At 35.2% G+C, this 18,104-nt stretch overlaps 1 protein-coding gene across 9 annotated transcripts in view; it reads left to right on the top strand.

Annotated features, from left to right (window-relative positions):
* TUT4 (terminal uridylyl transferase 4) overlaps window positions 1–18,104 on the top strand; it is a 125,198-nt gene that overhangs the window by 87,522 nt on the left and 19,572 nt on the right. For 8 of the 9 annotated variants that reach the window (XM_081816933.1, XM_081816932.1, XM_081816931.1 and 5 more), the window contains exons 14-20: window positions 588–738; window positions 6,527–6,613; window positions 8,559–8,662; window positions 11,486–11,543; window positions 11,646–11,749; window positions 12,066–12,155; window positions 13,794–13,907. In XM_081816933.1, coding sequence (XP_081673059.1) covers window positions 588–738; window positions 6,527–6,613; window positions 8,559–8,662; window positions 11,486–11,543; window positions 11,646–11,749; window positions 12,066–12,155; window positions 13,794–13,907 — 708 coding nt within the window. The remainder of the gene's footprint in view (window positions 1–587; window positions 739–6,526; window positions 6,614–8,558; window positions 8,663–11,485; window positions 11,544–11,645; window positions 11,750–12,065; window positions 12,156–13,793; window positions 13,908–18,104) is intronic. The other variant, XM_081816938.1, reaches the window with a different exon arrangement.

Genomic DNA, 18,104 nt, shown 5'->3' with positions numbered 1-18,104 from the left:
GGTTTGCAATTAACTTTGTGGCTATTGCGTAAGAGTTATTCCTTGTATGAAGTGAAGTTATTTTTTGAGTTCAGCCCTACAGTTGGTTTCTTGAGTACCATGTTAATGTAATAAATTGAACCAACTAGCCAGGTGAGGGTTTTATAATTGATTGACTATGAAGATAGAAGATGTTTGGAGTGAAATGAAAGGTGCCACTTGAAATTTCTTTATAATCTACTTTGTTAAAGATCTCAGTAGGTTAAATTAATGCACGTATTTCATCTTGGGAGCTGACTGAAATGTTTGCATTAACCCATACATATTGCATCTTCTAGGATTTCCTGTATAGCACATCTCTGAGTAAATCTGATCTTGATAATATCATTTTAGTGGGGAGGAAGAGTTAAATTGGTTAACTTAAAATACGGTTTTTACATTTAACACTGTATTTAATTAATACTTTTTTATTTTTTTTTTAAACCTCCTGGAAGCACAGGTTATCAGAATTGAGTTACGTAAAAGTCTTTTTGGACCTGCTTTCTAAGTGATGATGAGTCCCTCAATAGTTTATTAGATTATTAGATTATTTTTTTACCTTTGTATAGCCACCAACGATAGTATGCAGCATCTGCAAAAAAGATGGCCATTCAAAAAATGATTGTCCAGAGGACTTCAGGAAAATTGATCTAAAACCTCTACCACCAATGACAAATCGATTTCGGGAAATACTTGATTTAGTATGTAAAAGATGTTTTGGTAAGTCTTTTATTACTAGAGCTATTCTGAGTAGATTCTTTCCTAGGTTTTAAATATTTATTTTCTTATTTGAAAACAGTTTGCTTACAGTTTGTTTTGGTAGAGGTTTTTTTTAATAGTTTAGAGACCCAACAACAGACACTAAATGCCTACTAAATGCACAGCACTGTGGTAAATGCCAACGGGAATACAGGGTCCATATTATGTGTTGCTTTTAAAGAGCTTAGACTCTGGATCTGTGCTGTTTAATACGGTAGCCATTATTTAAATTTAATTAAAATAAAATTAAAAACTAAGTTCCTCATTTTTACACATCTCAAGTACTGAGTAATTACATGTGGCTGCTGAATTGGACAGTCCAGATAGAAAACATTTTCATCATTGCAATGCTCTTGCACAGTTCTTCTCTAGACGGATATATGATATGTGTGAAAATTTCCATAATTGGAAGCAGAATATATTACATGCTGTAGTAGTGGTAAACAAAATGCAATGCAAACACAATTTTAACTGGGGTGGATCAGAGGAATTGGAATTAATGATGAGGCATTTGAGATGGACCTTGAACTGCTTTTTCAGATCTAGGAGATTATGCACAAAAGTATAGGGTGTATAATTTCTTTGGGAGAAGAATTGCCTTGGATTTGGTAGAATAAAAGAAAGATAATAGAGGGAGATAAGGCTATAATTTGGGAAGAGTCTTACATACCTTTATTCAACATTTATGGTGTACCAGGGGTAAACCTTCACTCAGCAAACATTTTTTTTAAATAACTTTCTGGGTCCCAGATAAAATAAAATTTCTGATGTCATAACATTTAGTTCCCCATCGTAATACTTTCCCCCTAGACTTCCCTATCCCAGTCTCTTGCCAGGCAACCAGTTAATTGCATTTAGTCACTATAAGTTAGTTTGCATTTTCTAGAGTTCTATATAAATAGAATTATATAGAATGTACTCTTTTTTTCTGAGGTGGGGTTCTGGCTTCTTTCATTTAGCATAATTATTTTGAGATCCATCCATGTTGTGATGTGTGTAAATGTTTCATTCATTTTTATTGCTGAGCTGTGTTTCATTATATGGATGTGCCACAATTTGTTTACCATTCACCTGTTGACTTGTTTCCAAATTTTGGTTGTTACAAATAAATTTGCTCTGTACATTTGTATGTGGGTCTGGGTATGGATATATGCTTTAATTTCTCTTGGGTCATACCTAGGAGTTGAATAGCTGGATTGTGGCACATTTTCTCTCCCAGCAGCTTTATTAAGATATAATACATTACATTTGTTTTTATTTATTCATTCATTTATATGAACTCATGGATATTTTATACTTTGGGTTATGATCCAATACTACTTTGTTGCTCATATTGTTCCAGATTTGGCTATTGGGAACTCTTTCAGTTGGTTCCTTTGACTCTTTAATATACTCCCATCAGTGTGTGGGTTTTTTTTGTTTATTTGTTCATTTGTTTTTTTAGCACTTCCTTACTTTCTGGCACCGCAAGATGCTCCAGGCTCATCATGTATATTTTCCACCCCCGTCCTAGAATTAGAAATTTCTCTGAAGAGCCCTGGTTCCTTTTATTGGAGAATGGTATTAGAAACCAGGATCTGGAAGCTAGGGTACTTATTATTATTGGGTGTTGTTGCTTTTAGGCCCTCTCTGAGCGAGAAAATTATGTATATATACTAACTTAGTATATGTTCATATCTGTAAAAATTTCTATATGTGACCATCTTAAATTAAACATGACTTTGTACTGATGGCTCCAACTTGAATGTATTACCATATGGCTCATTCAAGACTCTTCTTTCTGCTTATCTGTAAATTTCCCACTCCCAACAATGAGAAACCTGGCTCTCATCATCTGCTACCCATTTATTTAATTGTCCCATTTAAGTACACATGTATAACATTATCGGAACTATTATCTAATACCCCTGTGGGAAATAACTTTATCAATTAGAGTACAGTACTTATGTGTATTCCTTTTGCCCTTAGTCTTACAAACTCCACTCATTTTCAGAGTTATTTAGGTTATTACCTTTTCCCTCACTCCCATGAGTAAAGTTGTCTTACACGTCTTACACATGATTCTTTTGTTACAGCCTGCATTCCATCCTGAGATTCCCCAACCTCCTAGATGATTTTTTAAAATTTGCATACTGTAAAGTTGACTCTTTGTGGTGCACAGTTCTGTGAATTTTGACAAGTGCATTGTGTTATGTATTACCATTATAGTATGATACAGAATAGTTTCACCTCTTTAATAATAATAATAAAAAATCACCTGTAATTCAGCTACAGGTGTACCTTGGAGATATTGTGGGTTGGGTTCCAGACCACCACAATAAAGTGAGTGTTGCAATAAAGGGAGTCAGATGAATTTTTTTGTTTCCCAGTGCATATAAAAGTTATGTTTACACTATACTGACATCTATTAAGTGTGCAGTAGCATTATATCTAAAGAAAAACAATATACCTTAATTAAAAAATACCTTATTGCTAAAAAATGTTAACCATCATCTGAGCTTTTAGTGAATTGTAATCTTTTTGCTTGTAGAGGTTCTTTCCTCAGTATTGATGACTGCTGACTGATCGGGGTGGCTATGGCAATTTCTTAAGATAACAATGACGTTTGCCACATTGATTGACTCTTCCTGTCATGAATGATTTCTGTAGCATGTGATGCTGTTAGATAGCTATTTTATCCGCAGTAAAACTTTGAAAATTAGAGTCAGTTTTGGGGTGCCTGGGTGGCTCAGTCATTAAGTGTCTGCCTTCGGCTCAGATCATGATCCCAGGGTCCTGGGATTGAGCCCCACATCGGGCTCCCTGCTCCGCGGGAAGCCTGCTTCTCCCTTTCCCACTCCCCCTGCTTGTGTTCCCTCTCTCACTGTGTCTCTCTCTGTCAAATAAATAAAATCTTAAAAAAAAACAAAAAAACAAAAGAACAAAATTGGAGTCAGTTTTATCAACTGTGTTTATCAACTTTATCAACTAAGTTTATGTAATATTCTAAATCCTTTGTTGTCATTTCAACAATCTTCATGGTATCTTCAGGAGTAGAGTTTATCTCAAGAAACCACTTTCTGTGATCATTCATTAAAAGCAGCCCCTCATCCGTTCAAGTTATATCATGAGATTGCGGTAATTCAGTCACATCTTCAGGCTCCATTTTTTATTCTGGTTCTCTTGCTGTCTGCACCACATCTGCAGTTACTTCCTCCATTGGAGTCTCAAACCCCTCAGAGTCATCCGTGAGGGTTGGAATCAACTTCTTCTAAACTCCTCCTGTTTATGTTGCTATTTTGACTTCTTCCCATGAATCACAGATGTTCTTAATGGCATCTAGAATGGTGACTCCTTTTCCAAAAGATTTTCAGTTTCCTTTGCACAGATCCATAAGAGGCAGCTATAACCTTACAAAATGTATTTCTTAATAGGACATGAAAGTCAAAATGACTCCTTGATCCATGGGCTGTGGAATAAATGGATGTTGGGTTAGCAGGCATGAAAACAACCTTAATCTTAATGTAGATCTCTGCCAGAGCTCTTGGGTGCCCAAGTGCAATGTTAGTGAACAGTAATGTTGAATCTTTTTTACTGCAATAGGTCTCAGCAGTGGTCTTAAAATATTCAGTAAACCATGTTGCACACAGTTGTGCTGTCAACCAGGCTTTGTTCATTTATAAAACACAGGCATAGTAGATTAAGTATAATTCCTAACGGTTCTAGGATTTTCGGATTGGTAAATGAGCATTGGTTTCAGCTTAAAGACTCCAGCTACATTAGCCCCTAACAAGAGGGTCAGCCTATTCTTTGAAGCTTTGAAGACAGGCATTGATTTTTCCTGTCTAGCTATAAAAGTCCTAGATGGTATCTTCCAATGTAAGGCTGTTTTGTCTACATTGAAAATCTGTTGTTTAGTGTGGCCACCTTCATTAATTATCTCAGCTAGTGATCTACTGGGTCACTTGCTGCTTCACATTGCAGTTTTATGTTATGCAAATGGTTTCTTTCCTTAAACCTCATGAGCCCACTTCTGCTAGCTTCAGACTTTTTCTTCTGCAGCGTCCTCACCTCTCTTAGCCTTCATAGAATTGAAGAAAGTTAGGGCCTTGCTCTGAATTAGGCTTTGGCTTATGCAAGTGTTGTGGCTGGTTTGAGCTTCTATTTAGACCACTCACACTTTCTCCATATCAGCAGTAAGGCTGTTTCACATTCTTTTTTTTTTTTTCTTAAAGATTTTATTTATTTATTTGAGAGAGAGAGAGAGCACAAGCAGGGGAAGCTGCAGAGGGAGAGGGAGAAGCAGTCTCCCCCTTGAGTAGGGAATCCAATGCCGGGCTTGATCTCAGGACCCTGAGATTATGACCTGAGCCTAAGGTAGACATTTAACCGACTGAGCCACTCAGGTGCCCCTCGTTCCTGTGTTCACTGAAGTAGCACTTTTAATTTCCTTTAAGAACTTTTCCTTTGCATTCACAGCTTGGCTGTTTGGTGCAAGAGGCCTAGCTTTCAGCCTGTCTTGACTTTTGACATGCTTTCCTCACTAAGCTTAATAATTTCTAGCTTTTGATATAAAGTGAGAGACATGTGATTTTTTTTTTTCTACTTGAATAGTTAGAGGCCATCGTAAGGTTATTAATTGGCCTAATTTCAATATTTTTGTGTCTCAGAATAGAGAGGTCTGAGGAGAGGGAGAGAGATGGGGAGAATGGCCAGTCAGGGAGCATTCAGAACACATACAACATTTATCGATTAAGTTTGTCATCTTATTTGGGTACAGTTTGTGACACCCCAAAACAGTTATAGTAGTAACATCAAAGGTCACTGATCACAGATCATCATAACAAGTACAATAATAATGAAAAAGTTTGAAATAGCATGAGAATTACCAAAATGTGACACAGACATAAGGTGAGCAAATGCTGGTGGAGAAAAGGTGCTTGATAGACTTGCTCAGTGCAGGGTTGCCACAAAACTTCAATTTGTGAAAACCACAGTATCTGGAGCAAAAAAGTGAAGTGCAATAAAATGAGGTATGAGGTATGCCTGTATTCAACTTGCAACCACAGATGCTACATTTGTTTTTCAAAAGCTGAATATTAGTTTAAGTCATTACTGTAAATTACTGCTTTGTTCCTATTACTGTATTAACTCTTGGGGATGAGTCTAGAGGAGGAGATAGAAAAAAGGCTGTTCTTAAGACTATGTGGTCTTATTTGGAAAAATAATATGAATTTAAATGAAATAACTATAAAATTGTTACTAGTCACTATAAACTGGCAAGTGGTTTAGGAAATAAGGAAATTCACTTAAGAAGTCGTTGAAGGCTGTGTCTGGAAGCATCTTATAGGGAAGATATGAATCTTGACCAGACATTTGAGGGAACTTAGGTTTGAATGGGTCAGGTGCCTTACATAACAATATTGAGTATAGACTTACAGGTAGGAAAAACAAGCATGTATATGGGAAAAGAGCAGAATGTCTGAAAAAAACAATATTAAAGAATTTTTAGAGGTAAATATATTTTGTAGGCATTTCATAGGGAAAATGATCATGTGAAACATACATAAACCTATAAATATATTATTTTTCTGCTGTCCCCCTGCCCCTTCCTTCCCCAGTAACATTTATGATTTTAAAGTCAGAGAAGTTAACAAATAATGAAATTTTAAGTAAAGAGTTTAGGGTAAAAAATTGAATACCTTTTCAGATTCCATTTTCCTTACTTTTCTTTTTCCTTTTTCCTTTTTCTTTTTTTTTTTTAACTTAGATGAGTTATCACCACCCTTTTCTGAACAACACAACAGGGAGCAAATTTTAATTGGCTTGGAAAAGTTTATTCAAAAAGAATATGATGGTATGTCATATATTAAAAATTGATTGTTTTTGTTATTATAGCCACCTAGTCTGAGTTCTGTTTATTTTTAAAGTGTTCATTGAATGTTATGTTTTAGGTGCTATTCTAGGTGCTGGGAATACAGTACCAATACAAAAGGTGAAACCTGCTTTCGGAAAGCTTATATTAAGAAGGGTAGACAGATATTCAACTAACAAAAAGGTATATAATGTAATATCAGGAAATAATAAATGCTACTAAAGCGTAGGAGTTAAAAGGATAGTGATGGGGGTAGTTCTCTCTACTATTAGGGTAGTTTGCTCTGATAAAGTGACGTTTGAAGAGAGCCATGAATAATGTGAGGGAGCAAGTTATATGAATATCCAAGGAGAGAACATTCTAGAGAGAAAGAATAGCAAGTACATATAGCCCAAGATTGAATTATGTTTGTTGTGTTTGAAGGCCATGCAGGACATCAGTGTGGCTGCAGTGGAATGTGTGAGGTAGACTGTAATAGATGAAGTCTGAGAGGTAGCCTAGAGATTGAATCATTAGAGCCTTATAGATATTGGTAGAAGGGTTTTGAATTTTGAGTGTCTAATGAGAAGCTTCGGGAAGGTTTTAACGCTTAAGTGACATGATCTGAGAGAATAGAGTATAGGTCTATAAGAATAGAAGCAGGAGGAGCAATTTAGGAGGCTGATGCATAAGTTTAGGTGAGACATAATAATGTTCTGGAAGAGTCGATGAGAAGTGGTCAGATATAGGATATATTTTGAATGTAGAGCCAATAGGATTTGCTGACGCTTTACATGGTAGATATGAGGGGAAAAAAGGAGTCAAGGATGGTTTCAAGGCTTTTAGTAGTTGTGTGATATTATTTAACTGAAATAGCAAAACAGCAGAAGGAGCAGATTTGGGGTACAGGGGTGAAAAATCAAAAGTTTTATGGCCAAATATTTTAGAAAAGGATAAAGAATTGATTTATAATCAGAATGAATTTGTACTTGTAAAAGATAATCTGTTATATACTATAGGATTCCATTTTCTGTTATATTTGTTAGTATGGAAAATACTGACCAAATCTAAGTCTGTTATATTAAACCCATGCACATTTTTGTTTGCTGATGAACATAGCTTCTTTTATGTCTCTCAGTTGCCATTGAAATTTCAAGTTGGACATCAGAACTGAATTAGAGAATTAGGTTTTGAAAATACAGAATTTCTTATCTAAATATATAATGTGAAGAATTAATAGCGAGAGAAACCCAATCCAGTTAAGCAACAGCTTGCTTGAAGTGGTACCTGTTACTGAATGACACTAAATATGAAAGGATAACTCTATCATAATTTATATCAAATGGATTAATCACTCACTTTGGGAGAACTAATTCTGCGTACTAAGGTGATATTTATCAAACTACTTGAATTGTGCCTGAAAAAACTCTTTTATTTCCAAAAGATAAATCTCTAAATATTGAACTTTACTATTGGTAGTGATGTGGAGAATGAAGAAAAGTAGATGAACTTACGAGATAGTTAAGTTGAAAGAAATTAATGGACTTGGTGATTGTTTGGATATAGAAGCTGAGAGGGGTGTTAAGAACTACACATGTATTTCTGACGTTGGCAGTTGAGTAGATAAAGATACTGTTTGCTGAGAATAGGGATTATAGGAGCAATAGTAGGTTTGAGGTAAAAGCTGAAGGCTTAGTTTTGACTTTTTGATTTTATAATGTCTGTAGAAAAATGGAAAAAGCAGTTAGAAACAAGGATTGTGAGAACTTAGGCAAGAGATCTCGGCTTTAGATGAATATTTTGGAATTTCTCAGTATATCTGGCAACGAAAGGTATTTAAGCCATAGAAGTAGATAAGATCATCTCTTGTTAGTCCATTAGTGGGTAATAGAAGGCACCTCTTTCATGCTAATTATGAAACTTTTGACTTTTTTTTCCCTTTACTTAGAAAAGGCAAGATTGTGCTTATTTGGCTCTTCTAAGAATGGATTTGGATTTCGTGATAGTGATCTGGATATTTGTATGACCCTGGAAGGCCACGAAAATGCAGAGGTAAGAGTTAGTGTTTGAAAAGAGATGTAGAAGTTTATTTTCTTCCAGTGGTGAATGTATTTTAAATTATGTATGTAGTATTGATAGAAATATGGTGTCATTCTTCGTGTAAATGTAGTAGCAGTAGTAGTATTTGAAATGTAAAAGCATTTAGCACTACCATTTTAGAAGACATTCAAATGTCTAAGTAAGTAAATTTACTTAAAATTCAGTAATTTTATTTTTTTTAAAGATTTTATTTGTTTATTTGAGACAGAGAGAATGAGAGAGGGAGAGCACATGAGATGGGGGAGGGTCAGAGGGAGAAGCAGACTCCCTGCCGAGCAGGGAGCCAGCCCAATGCGGGACTCCATCCAGGGATTCAAGGATCATGACCTGAGCCAAAGGCAGTCGCTTAACCAACTGAGCCACCCAGGCACCCCAAAATTCAGTAATTTTGTAACACAAAAACCATGTCACTAAGAGTTAAAAGTGCTTTGTAATGAATTTTTGGAAAAAGTTAATATAGAGTTGCAGTTTTTTTCATTGGAACCAATGTGAAGCTGATGCTACTGTAGTGAACACTGATCTCATTTCCTCTGTCTTTTCATATCTCTTCCATTAGGTGATATCTTTGTATCACTAAAGATAGAAAATAAAAGTGAACATCTAATTTATAAATGGATTGTGTTGTACAAGTTAATTGTAATTTGGGGGCACTTAGAACACATTTTTTTCCGTAAAGCAGTGTTACAAATGTCATGTTCTAGGATAGCTTTTAGAAACTAATTTTGGGTGGGGAGGGGAACTAACATTTATTGAGGCCTCATTTTATTCTTACAACCACCTTTGAGGTAGATAATTTCCCCCATTTTACAGATGAGGAAACTGAGGCTTTGAGTGATAAACTGACTTGCCCAAGTTCACACAGCTAGTAAATGTTGGAGCCGGGATTCGTACCCAGGTCTGTCTGACTCCACAGTTCATGCTCTTTCCATTGTATCTCACTGCTTCCCTGTAATTTATTTAACCCATAATGTAGCTGAAATATAGTACTAATAGTACTGTAGAACCTAACCACTACTTTTGGAGTTTCACTGTGAGATGCCAGGAGCAGACCTTCCCCCAGAGCAGTCTCAGCAGTGAGAGTGGGTACTTACGCTTTCTCTCTTTGTGTACCATCAGCAGTGGAAACAAGATTGTCCAAGCTCCAGTAAAGAAAGGGACTGATTGGACAGGGAAGTATCCCAGGCCTTCCTAGCAGCAACTAGAAAGGAGGGGATCCCTGTAGTTGCTCCTTCCTTTACCAACATAACTGTTGGAATTTATGTCTCAAAATCAGGGACTGCTTGCAAGATTGGGGTGTGGCCAAGCTTCTGGCATCTGTAGTGGTGTCAGTATAGCCTCTGTTGTACTTTAAAAGAATTCAGCAGAATAGTGTACCTATGCGTTTCTGAATTTTTTTCAAAAGGTGGCGTTTAAATTGTTAGAACCAGAGTAACGATGGCAGAGTACAGATGTCTGGTAGATCCTTATTTCTGGCCCTAAGAAATTATTTCTAGTATTAACATTTTATCTTTTAAAAAGATTGAGAAATTATAAATATTTTAATTCTTCTTAACTAACTTCTACTCAGTGCCATCTACTGGAAAGAGGCTGCCTCTCTCTATTTTGAAGGGCAAGAATTGAGGGAATAGGAAATGATTTTACCCAGGGGTGGAGGTTAGGGTTTAGATACCTTCTGTGTAAAATTTAATAATTGGATTTCTAATCACTACGGGTTTGTCTGTTATATATCATCTGTGCCATTCACACTGGAAAGTTGAAGCAGTGAAAAAGAACACATTTTCTTCCAGATGAGACATTGTTGAAACATAGTTTAGCATAAATTGTATCCTTGCATAATAAATTTTATTATGTGTTAATTAGGAACTGTAGATTCCCTTGAAATCCTCGGGTTAAGCCGCAATGATTACTGCTCTCTAGTGGCTAAAAAGAACATGTTGGGGATATACAAAAGTGCTTTTAGTAGTAAGTGTGGGCACTGATGTATATACCGTTTAGCTTAATCTAGTTAATTTATAATGCCATTATCTTCCCTATTCCTTGTATCATGGTTATTGTTACCATATCAACTCTGCTGTCTCTGATTTTTAAAAAAATCAACGTATTTAAATTTGTAGAGGTAAGAATTTTCTTGAAGAAGTAGGTACTGGTAATAATTGGATTACTTTTCCTCATCAACATAATGACAAGCTCACAGATTTAAAGTGCTTATTTTGTGCCAAGCATGCTGTTGAATGCTTTACGTACATGTCTCATGTAATCCTTCCAACTACTTGATAGGGCAGGAGTTTATAATTATCTTGGTTTTATAGAATAGTAGTATGAGGCTCCAAGGTGTTAAGGGTCTGGTCAAAGTCACGCAGCTTATTAATAATACTTAGTTGAAGATTGAATCCAGGTTTGTCTAAATTCAGAGCCTATGTTCTTAAACACTATACTGTTTTGCCTTCACCAGATCCATCTCTAGTTATGTATTTCACATATTTGAAAACATTATTCTCCTGTTTTTGTGTGCCTCACACTTTAATGTGGATGTGAATTACCTGGGAATCTTGTTAAAATGTAGATTGTGATTCAGTAGACTGGGGTGGGGCCTGAGATTCTGCATTTCCATCAAATTTCCAGGTGATGGCGATACTGCAGGTCTCTAGACTATACTTTGAGTTGTTTCATAGCTGGAGATTTTCAGTGCTAGTATTAAATGCCTCATTGAAGTGAATTTGCACAAGGCCAAATTGACTTAGACAAACTTTATTATTTGTTTCTTTTGTTTTTTAGAAATTAAACTGTAAAGAAATAATTGAAAATTTGGCAAAAATTCTTAAGAGACATCCAGGTATGAATCTTAAGTTACAGCTTTAAAACAACAAAATATTTTTTAGCTTTATGAAAATTATTTAACCTAATGAAGTTTTTGTATTTGTTTGTTTTAAATCAGGTTTAAGGAACATTTTGCCTATAACTACTGCCAAAGTGCCTATAGTAAAATTTGAACATAGACGAAGTGGTTTAGAAGGTGATATCAGTTTATATAATACCTTGGTAAGTGTTTCTTTTTGTATAGACCTAGGTATGTTTACACTTGTCATTCTAAAAGTTTATAGATAAAAAATGAAAAGTTTACAGATCACTGACTATACATTTATGTTTAAAAATTTCAAATGTGAGCATTGTAAGACAAAAATATTTTTAGGAACCATCTTGATATTTCCTTCAGATTGAAGATTAGTTTTTGACTCATTTGCAGTTATTCTAAGTTTTACAATTATATATTATATTTGGAGTATATCTTTTTATCTGATTTATAAGTTTAATTTTAATAAATTTGAAATGCTTTCAAATATGTAATTTTTTTCAGGCTCAACATAACACAAGAATGCTAGCTACTTATGCAGCTATTGATCCTAGAGTACAGTACTTGGGATATACTATGAAGGTGTTTGCAAAGGTATTTATAAAATAGTTAATGATCTCCTTTGTTATAATACAATAGTTAAAGTGAAATATACTGATGTCACACTTGTGACAAATCTCAGTTTTGTTTATCTGAGCTTTTAAAGGAAGCACTCAATAGTAAATGATTTAAGTTTATACTTATTAGTGTCTTAGTTTTTTCCTGTATGTGCTTTATTCCCATGTGTAACACTTAACTAAATTCTCAGTAGTAAAATTACTCAGTGCAATAATGATTTTCAGCCCCAGGTATGGGAATTTGGCATATCATCCTAATTAAGAATCTCTGGGTTAGGACATCTGAAATTTGGGTTCAGTCGTAAGTTTTTTTTGGCCAAGAAAACAAAACAATCCCAATAAAACCTTGTGTTTCTCCTATTATAACACTTATAATACTGAATTCTGTTTTCTTTTTTTAGCTAAGTGGGTAAACTCAATGAAGATGGAGACCTGTATCCCCAATTTAGTGTACCTGCCTTATGGTAGCTGCTCAATAAACAGTTAATTTTTCAATGTGTTGGTAGAAGGTTTCTAGTAGCTGAATGATTTGGTTGCATTTTCATTTCACTAAATCCACTCTTCCACAACAGGGAGACGTACTTGTTTAGATATTCCTATACATGTCTTTGTGGACAGAGGTCATCTTAGAAAAGAGTGGCGTTTAGCCACATCCTCAAGTTGTATTTGATATGGCTGTTTTTCTAGATTCACCTCACAGAATAACTTTAGCATAATCGTTCTGTACTTCAGTGGAGTTGTAGTAATGAAACTAAGTCTTTCATGTCAGAGAAATCATTCCTCCCCCTTTATATAGTATCGGCTAAAGTCTTACTCAGGGGAAGCCTCTGAGGATTCTTTTAGGATTTATTTTTAATTAAAAATTTTGTTTGGAATGGGCAACTTACTCATGTGGTTCAGAATTCAAAAAGTCTGAAGGGATTTCTGGTAGAAAATCTCCCTTCCACACCTGTCTCCTAGCCAACCAGTGCCTCTTGCTAGAGGCAACTGGTATTAAAAGTTCCTCTGTATCCTCCCAGAAATATACCAGTATAAGCAAATACAAAAATTTCCTTTCTCCTTTTTATAATGGGTATAAATATACTAAAAACATTGTTTTGTACTTTGCTTTTCTCACTGATCAGTAGATACTGATAATTACTTCCTGTTAGTATACTAGAGCTTCCTTGTTCTTTTTTAATGGCTACACCCTGTTCAATTGTGTAGTCATCAGTTGTTTAAAACCTGTGCTTTCTTGAGGAGTCTTAAGTTTCTGTTTTTTTTGCTGTTAAAACAGTGCTATGATTTAAAAAACTTCTTATTTAGTTATTTCACATATTTTTTGGTGTTTGGTGTGTTTGCAGGATAAATTCTTAAAATTGCTAGGTTAAGTGAGATATGCTTTTGTAATTTTGATATTATCAAATTATTCTTCATAGATTTTATGCTAATTTATATGGTCATCTGTAATGTGTGAGAGTGCCTGTTTACCCATCCTCATAATAGTTTGTTATTTAACTTTTGGATATTTGACAGTTTGATGGGTTAAAAAAAAGTAGTATCTCAAAGTAGTCAGTACTTCTGCATGGAATAAGATTCTGAAGTTTTATTTTCAATCATTGTTATGTTTCTTTAGCGATGTGACATTGGAGATGCTTCTAGGGGAAGTTTATCTTCATATGCTTATATCCTTATGGTGCTGTACTTTCTGCAGCAGAGAAAACCACCTGTTATCCCAGTTCTACAAGAGGTAGGTGTTTAAGAAAACTGTAAAGGAGTTTCTTTTGAAAACATTAATCTAAACACAGATCTTGATCAGTTATGAGGTCATGAAGGATTTTTCCAGCGTGGACATCCTAAGTTTTCTTCTTCCCTTAATGATATAATCACATAATGAATCTTTTTGAAAAATTCATTATGGGAGAATATAGACTACCAAAGGGATTTTAGATAAACAAAACTGTTGAATATCTTTTGTAATGTGTTTGTATTTCATAGTCTTAGAATGCTGCAAGTGATTATGAAAGTGTTATAGCCATCCATGAACTCATGCATTATAGTCTCTCAGATGCAAATATAAAGTTTCTTCTCTCCATAGTATTCTCCCTGCTCCTGCCTGGCAATGAACTTTGGTATTCTTGTGTATACTTTGGTCAACTTTGTGAATTTTGGTTGAGAGAAAACCCAAGAAAATTCTTCCTCATTTTTGTAAGGTCATGTTAACTTGCATTAAGCATGAGAATGTACATCAGAAGAAACATTATACTTCTATTCATTCAGATTTGGTGACTCATGGATTCCCTTTTTGTAGCCAATTTATACTCTGTGAAATAGGTTTAAAGGAGTTCTTAATCATCCATCTATTCCTCCTCATTCCTGGCACAAAGTGTATTTGCAAGCATTAGGGAGAATCCAGTTCTAATTTCTTAGAAAGGTGATTATTTTGAGGTAAGAGAGAAGCATCAGAATTATTTGGCAAATCACATATTCTGACTTTACACAAACCAGTAGTCATGGCAGAGAAGAAAATCACAAAATAAGCAAGCCATATGGTGGATATCAGATGGCCTTAGTAAGTTTTAATAAGTTCTAATGAATGCCATGTACTTATAGCAGCATTTATTCCCCCTTTTAAATTAACAGTAGAGAAGAAACAAAAATTTCAAATATCCTTTCCTGGCAGAAAATTTTAAGTTGCTGAATCTGCGTTGAGTGATGTGGTTTTTAACAAGGTTGTATATAGTAGGATATTTAAATTTTAACATGAATTAATGAGGCCTGACAAGGCCAGGGTCATTCTCTGTATTAGTCTAACTGTTGTTAAGACTTTAAATTTGGGTATCTTAAATGCATTATTACACAGGAATATCATAGCAGCCATTTACTATGATTTGCTGTGACTTTGACAGAATATTATGATTAACTGAAGTGGCTCACGAATTTTGTTTTCATGGTGGTTTGTGGGTAATTCTGTTACCCATGAATGAGGAGCCGTTCAGGAAAGAGCGGGGCATGATTTTGGAGCTAGAGATATGTGGTCTGAATTCTAATTCTGACATTGTGGCCTTCACTAAGATGCCTGACTGCCACTAGTCTGAGTTTCATCAACAGTAATAATGTAATAATAGTATTATTTCAGTGTTGATATAAGGAACAGAGAAATCAAATGCCCTTGAATTATAGTAAGTGCTAAAGTAGGTGTTCATAAATGGTGCTTGCTTTATCATTATTATTATTACTACTACTATCATTAGCAGCTGTATTAATATTATTATTGGAAAAATGTAGGCAGGACTGCAGTAGCCAACTTCAAGAACTCTCCCATTATCTGCTTAACAGTGCTTGATGAAATGAGAGACAGTCCATGGAATGTTTTCCATCATAATGAGCTCTGATTGTGGGGGGCTTTGTGATACATATGAACTGATGATATATGGATTTTTGCTTCTGGCCTTTTTTGCTTATCATATGGGACCCCATTGTCCATTGCTCTGGCATCATTTAAGTATTGGTCATTGACATCGATCAACTTTTAAGGGTAAGGATATGTTTAATGAAGCTGTTGATCTTTGACTCCATTTGTAATTGAACCTAGACTTGAAGTGACTGGGTATAAGACTGCTAAGTGTACTTTTCATGGTTAACAATACAGAGTTCTTTAGGTCAGAAGGAGCTTTCCTAAGCAGAATAATTTTGCTGTATTCTAGAAAATCGTAAGTAAAAACAAATTTTCACGTAAAAGTACTAAGAGAGGATTAGGGAGTGTTAGCTACACTTGATATTATGAACTTCTGTGTTTTCTTAGCTTATATTAGCTTAAAAATTGCAACTGAATGGATGAATCTTGAGGGCAGTATGCTAAGTGATAAGTGAAGTAAACCAGTCACTAAAGGCTAAATATTATATGATTTCAATTATATAGAGTAGTCAAACTCATAGAGATGGAAAGTGGAATGGTGGTTTTCGGGGGCTAGGAGAGGGAGGAACGGGGAATTATTGTTTAATAGTGTCAGTTTCATTTTTGCAAAATGAAAAGAATTCTGTGGATGGATGGTGATGATGGTGCACAACAATGTGAGTGTACTTAATGCCACTGAACTGAACAGTTGTAAACTTTACCATCATAATCATTTTTGTTATGTGTATTTTACCACAACTAAAAAATTTAAATATTGCAGTTTAAATATAGCAGCAGATACTAAACTATTACAGTTAAATATGAAAGTAAATATGAAAACATACAGGGTCACTTCTTGTACAAATATGATTGTTCATGAGGTTTTACAGGGAGGACTGAGTAGAGCTCACTGCTCAAGTAGAGCATGATTGGTGTTGAGAGAAAGAGAAGAGAGAAATGGAAAGAGAAATTGTGTGTGTAAGAGAAAGCGGGGGGATAGCATTTATCCTTCTAAGGGCTGAAACAGTGGAAAGTTAGAAAGTGAAGTATGAGAGCTCATTAAAAAAAAGGCAAATCAGTGATTAAATACCTTCCAAGGCACACAGGGTCCACTTCACTGTGTTATCAGCCAACATAGTTGGGTCATAGTTGTTAATCAAAAATAAGAATTATATTAAGAAGAATCAAGTATAACGACATAGCTTATATTATTCCCATGTAATATCTATAATAGCATCTATAAGGGTAAAATCTTCTGTAATGGTAAAATATTACAATTTGGTTTCTTTAATATCTTCATTTCTTTATTCAGGGCAAGATTTGTTGTAGGTATCAATATCTAATTGCCATGCTCTCCCTTGTTTGTTTTATGAAGTGTCGGAATTTATGGTAGATAAGTGATACCTGTATTTAAGTTACATATAAATATAAAAAGCAACTGGGGCATCTGGGTGGCTCAGTCAAATGTCCGACTCTTGATTTCAGCTCAGGTCATGATCTTAGGGTTGTGAGATTGGGCAGTGCATTGGGTTCCATGCTTAGTGGGAGTCTGCTTGAGAGTCTCTCCCTCTCTCCCTCTGCCCCTCCTCCTTCATGCGCGCTTGCATGCACACTCTTTCAAAAAAAAAAAAAAAGGCAACTTCTTAGCCTAAGTTTCTGGAAACTTCATCTTTTTGTAAACATGCTTCCAGAATAAGATATATTCATTCAACAAACATGTATTAAGTATTTATTCTCTCTATATAAATAGCAGGCTTTGATATAAGTAGGAATTTTTGGCTCTAAAGTTACAGTTTTTGCCTACAAGGAACTTAAACCTGCGAGTGAAATTAGAGAGGCCAGATAATGTTAATTTTGTAAATCACTGTGCCATCTAAAATGGAAGGGGTGATGGGGACCACCTTATCTGATGGTTTTAAAGTATTTTCTGGTAAGCTCTAGGGGCTTATTAGTGTATGTGTGAGAAGTGAGATAAGGAAAAAATGGGGTATGTTTTCTCCACTTAGGATTCTGTTAAAGTACCTCTACCTTTATTTGCTTTAAGCTTCAGGAAGGTTCCATTTTAGGAAAGGATTCTACAGCTTCAAAGAAAAACGAAATTTGAAAACAGCTGACCTAATTAATCTCTCATTTTCATTGGGAAAACAGTGAAGGGTTTAGGAGGATAATTGTCTTGTCTAGAATCACTACCAGGCAGGACTAAGACTAGAAATGAGGTCTGCTCACTGAACCTGTTGCAACTTTTTACTTTTTTAAAGAACCCATCTTAAGGGATAGTTTTCTTCTAGTAAAGTAGCATTACTCTCCCCTCCCTTTCCTCAAGACAGTGGATTATTATTCATAATTAATCATGAAGATTTTACAGTTTTTATCAAGATGTCAGGAAAAGCTACCTAATTTTCTCTTTAAAGAAATCAATACTCAGGGGCTTTTCAGCATCATCTGATACAGATAACTGATTAAAAGTACTAGAGCCTGGGGGCACCTGGGTGGCTCAGTCGTTAAGCGTCTGCCTTCGGCTCAGGTCATGATCCCAGAGTCCTGGGATCG

The sequence above is a fragment of the Leptonychotes weddellii genome, chromosome 4 (assembly GCF_054177405.1).
Source record: "Leptonychotes weddellii isolate Sample4059 chromosome 4, ASM5417740v2, whole genome shotgun sequence".
In the NCBI taxonomy this organism is placed as follows: Eukaryota; Metazoa; Chordata; class Mammalia; order Carnivora; family Phocidae; genus Leptonychotes; species Leptonychotes weddellii.
Note: the sequence above shows the minus strand (reverse complement) of the source record. Positions and strands in the feature narration are given on the sequence as shown.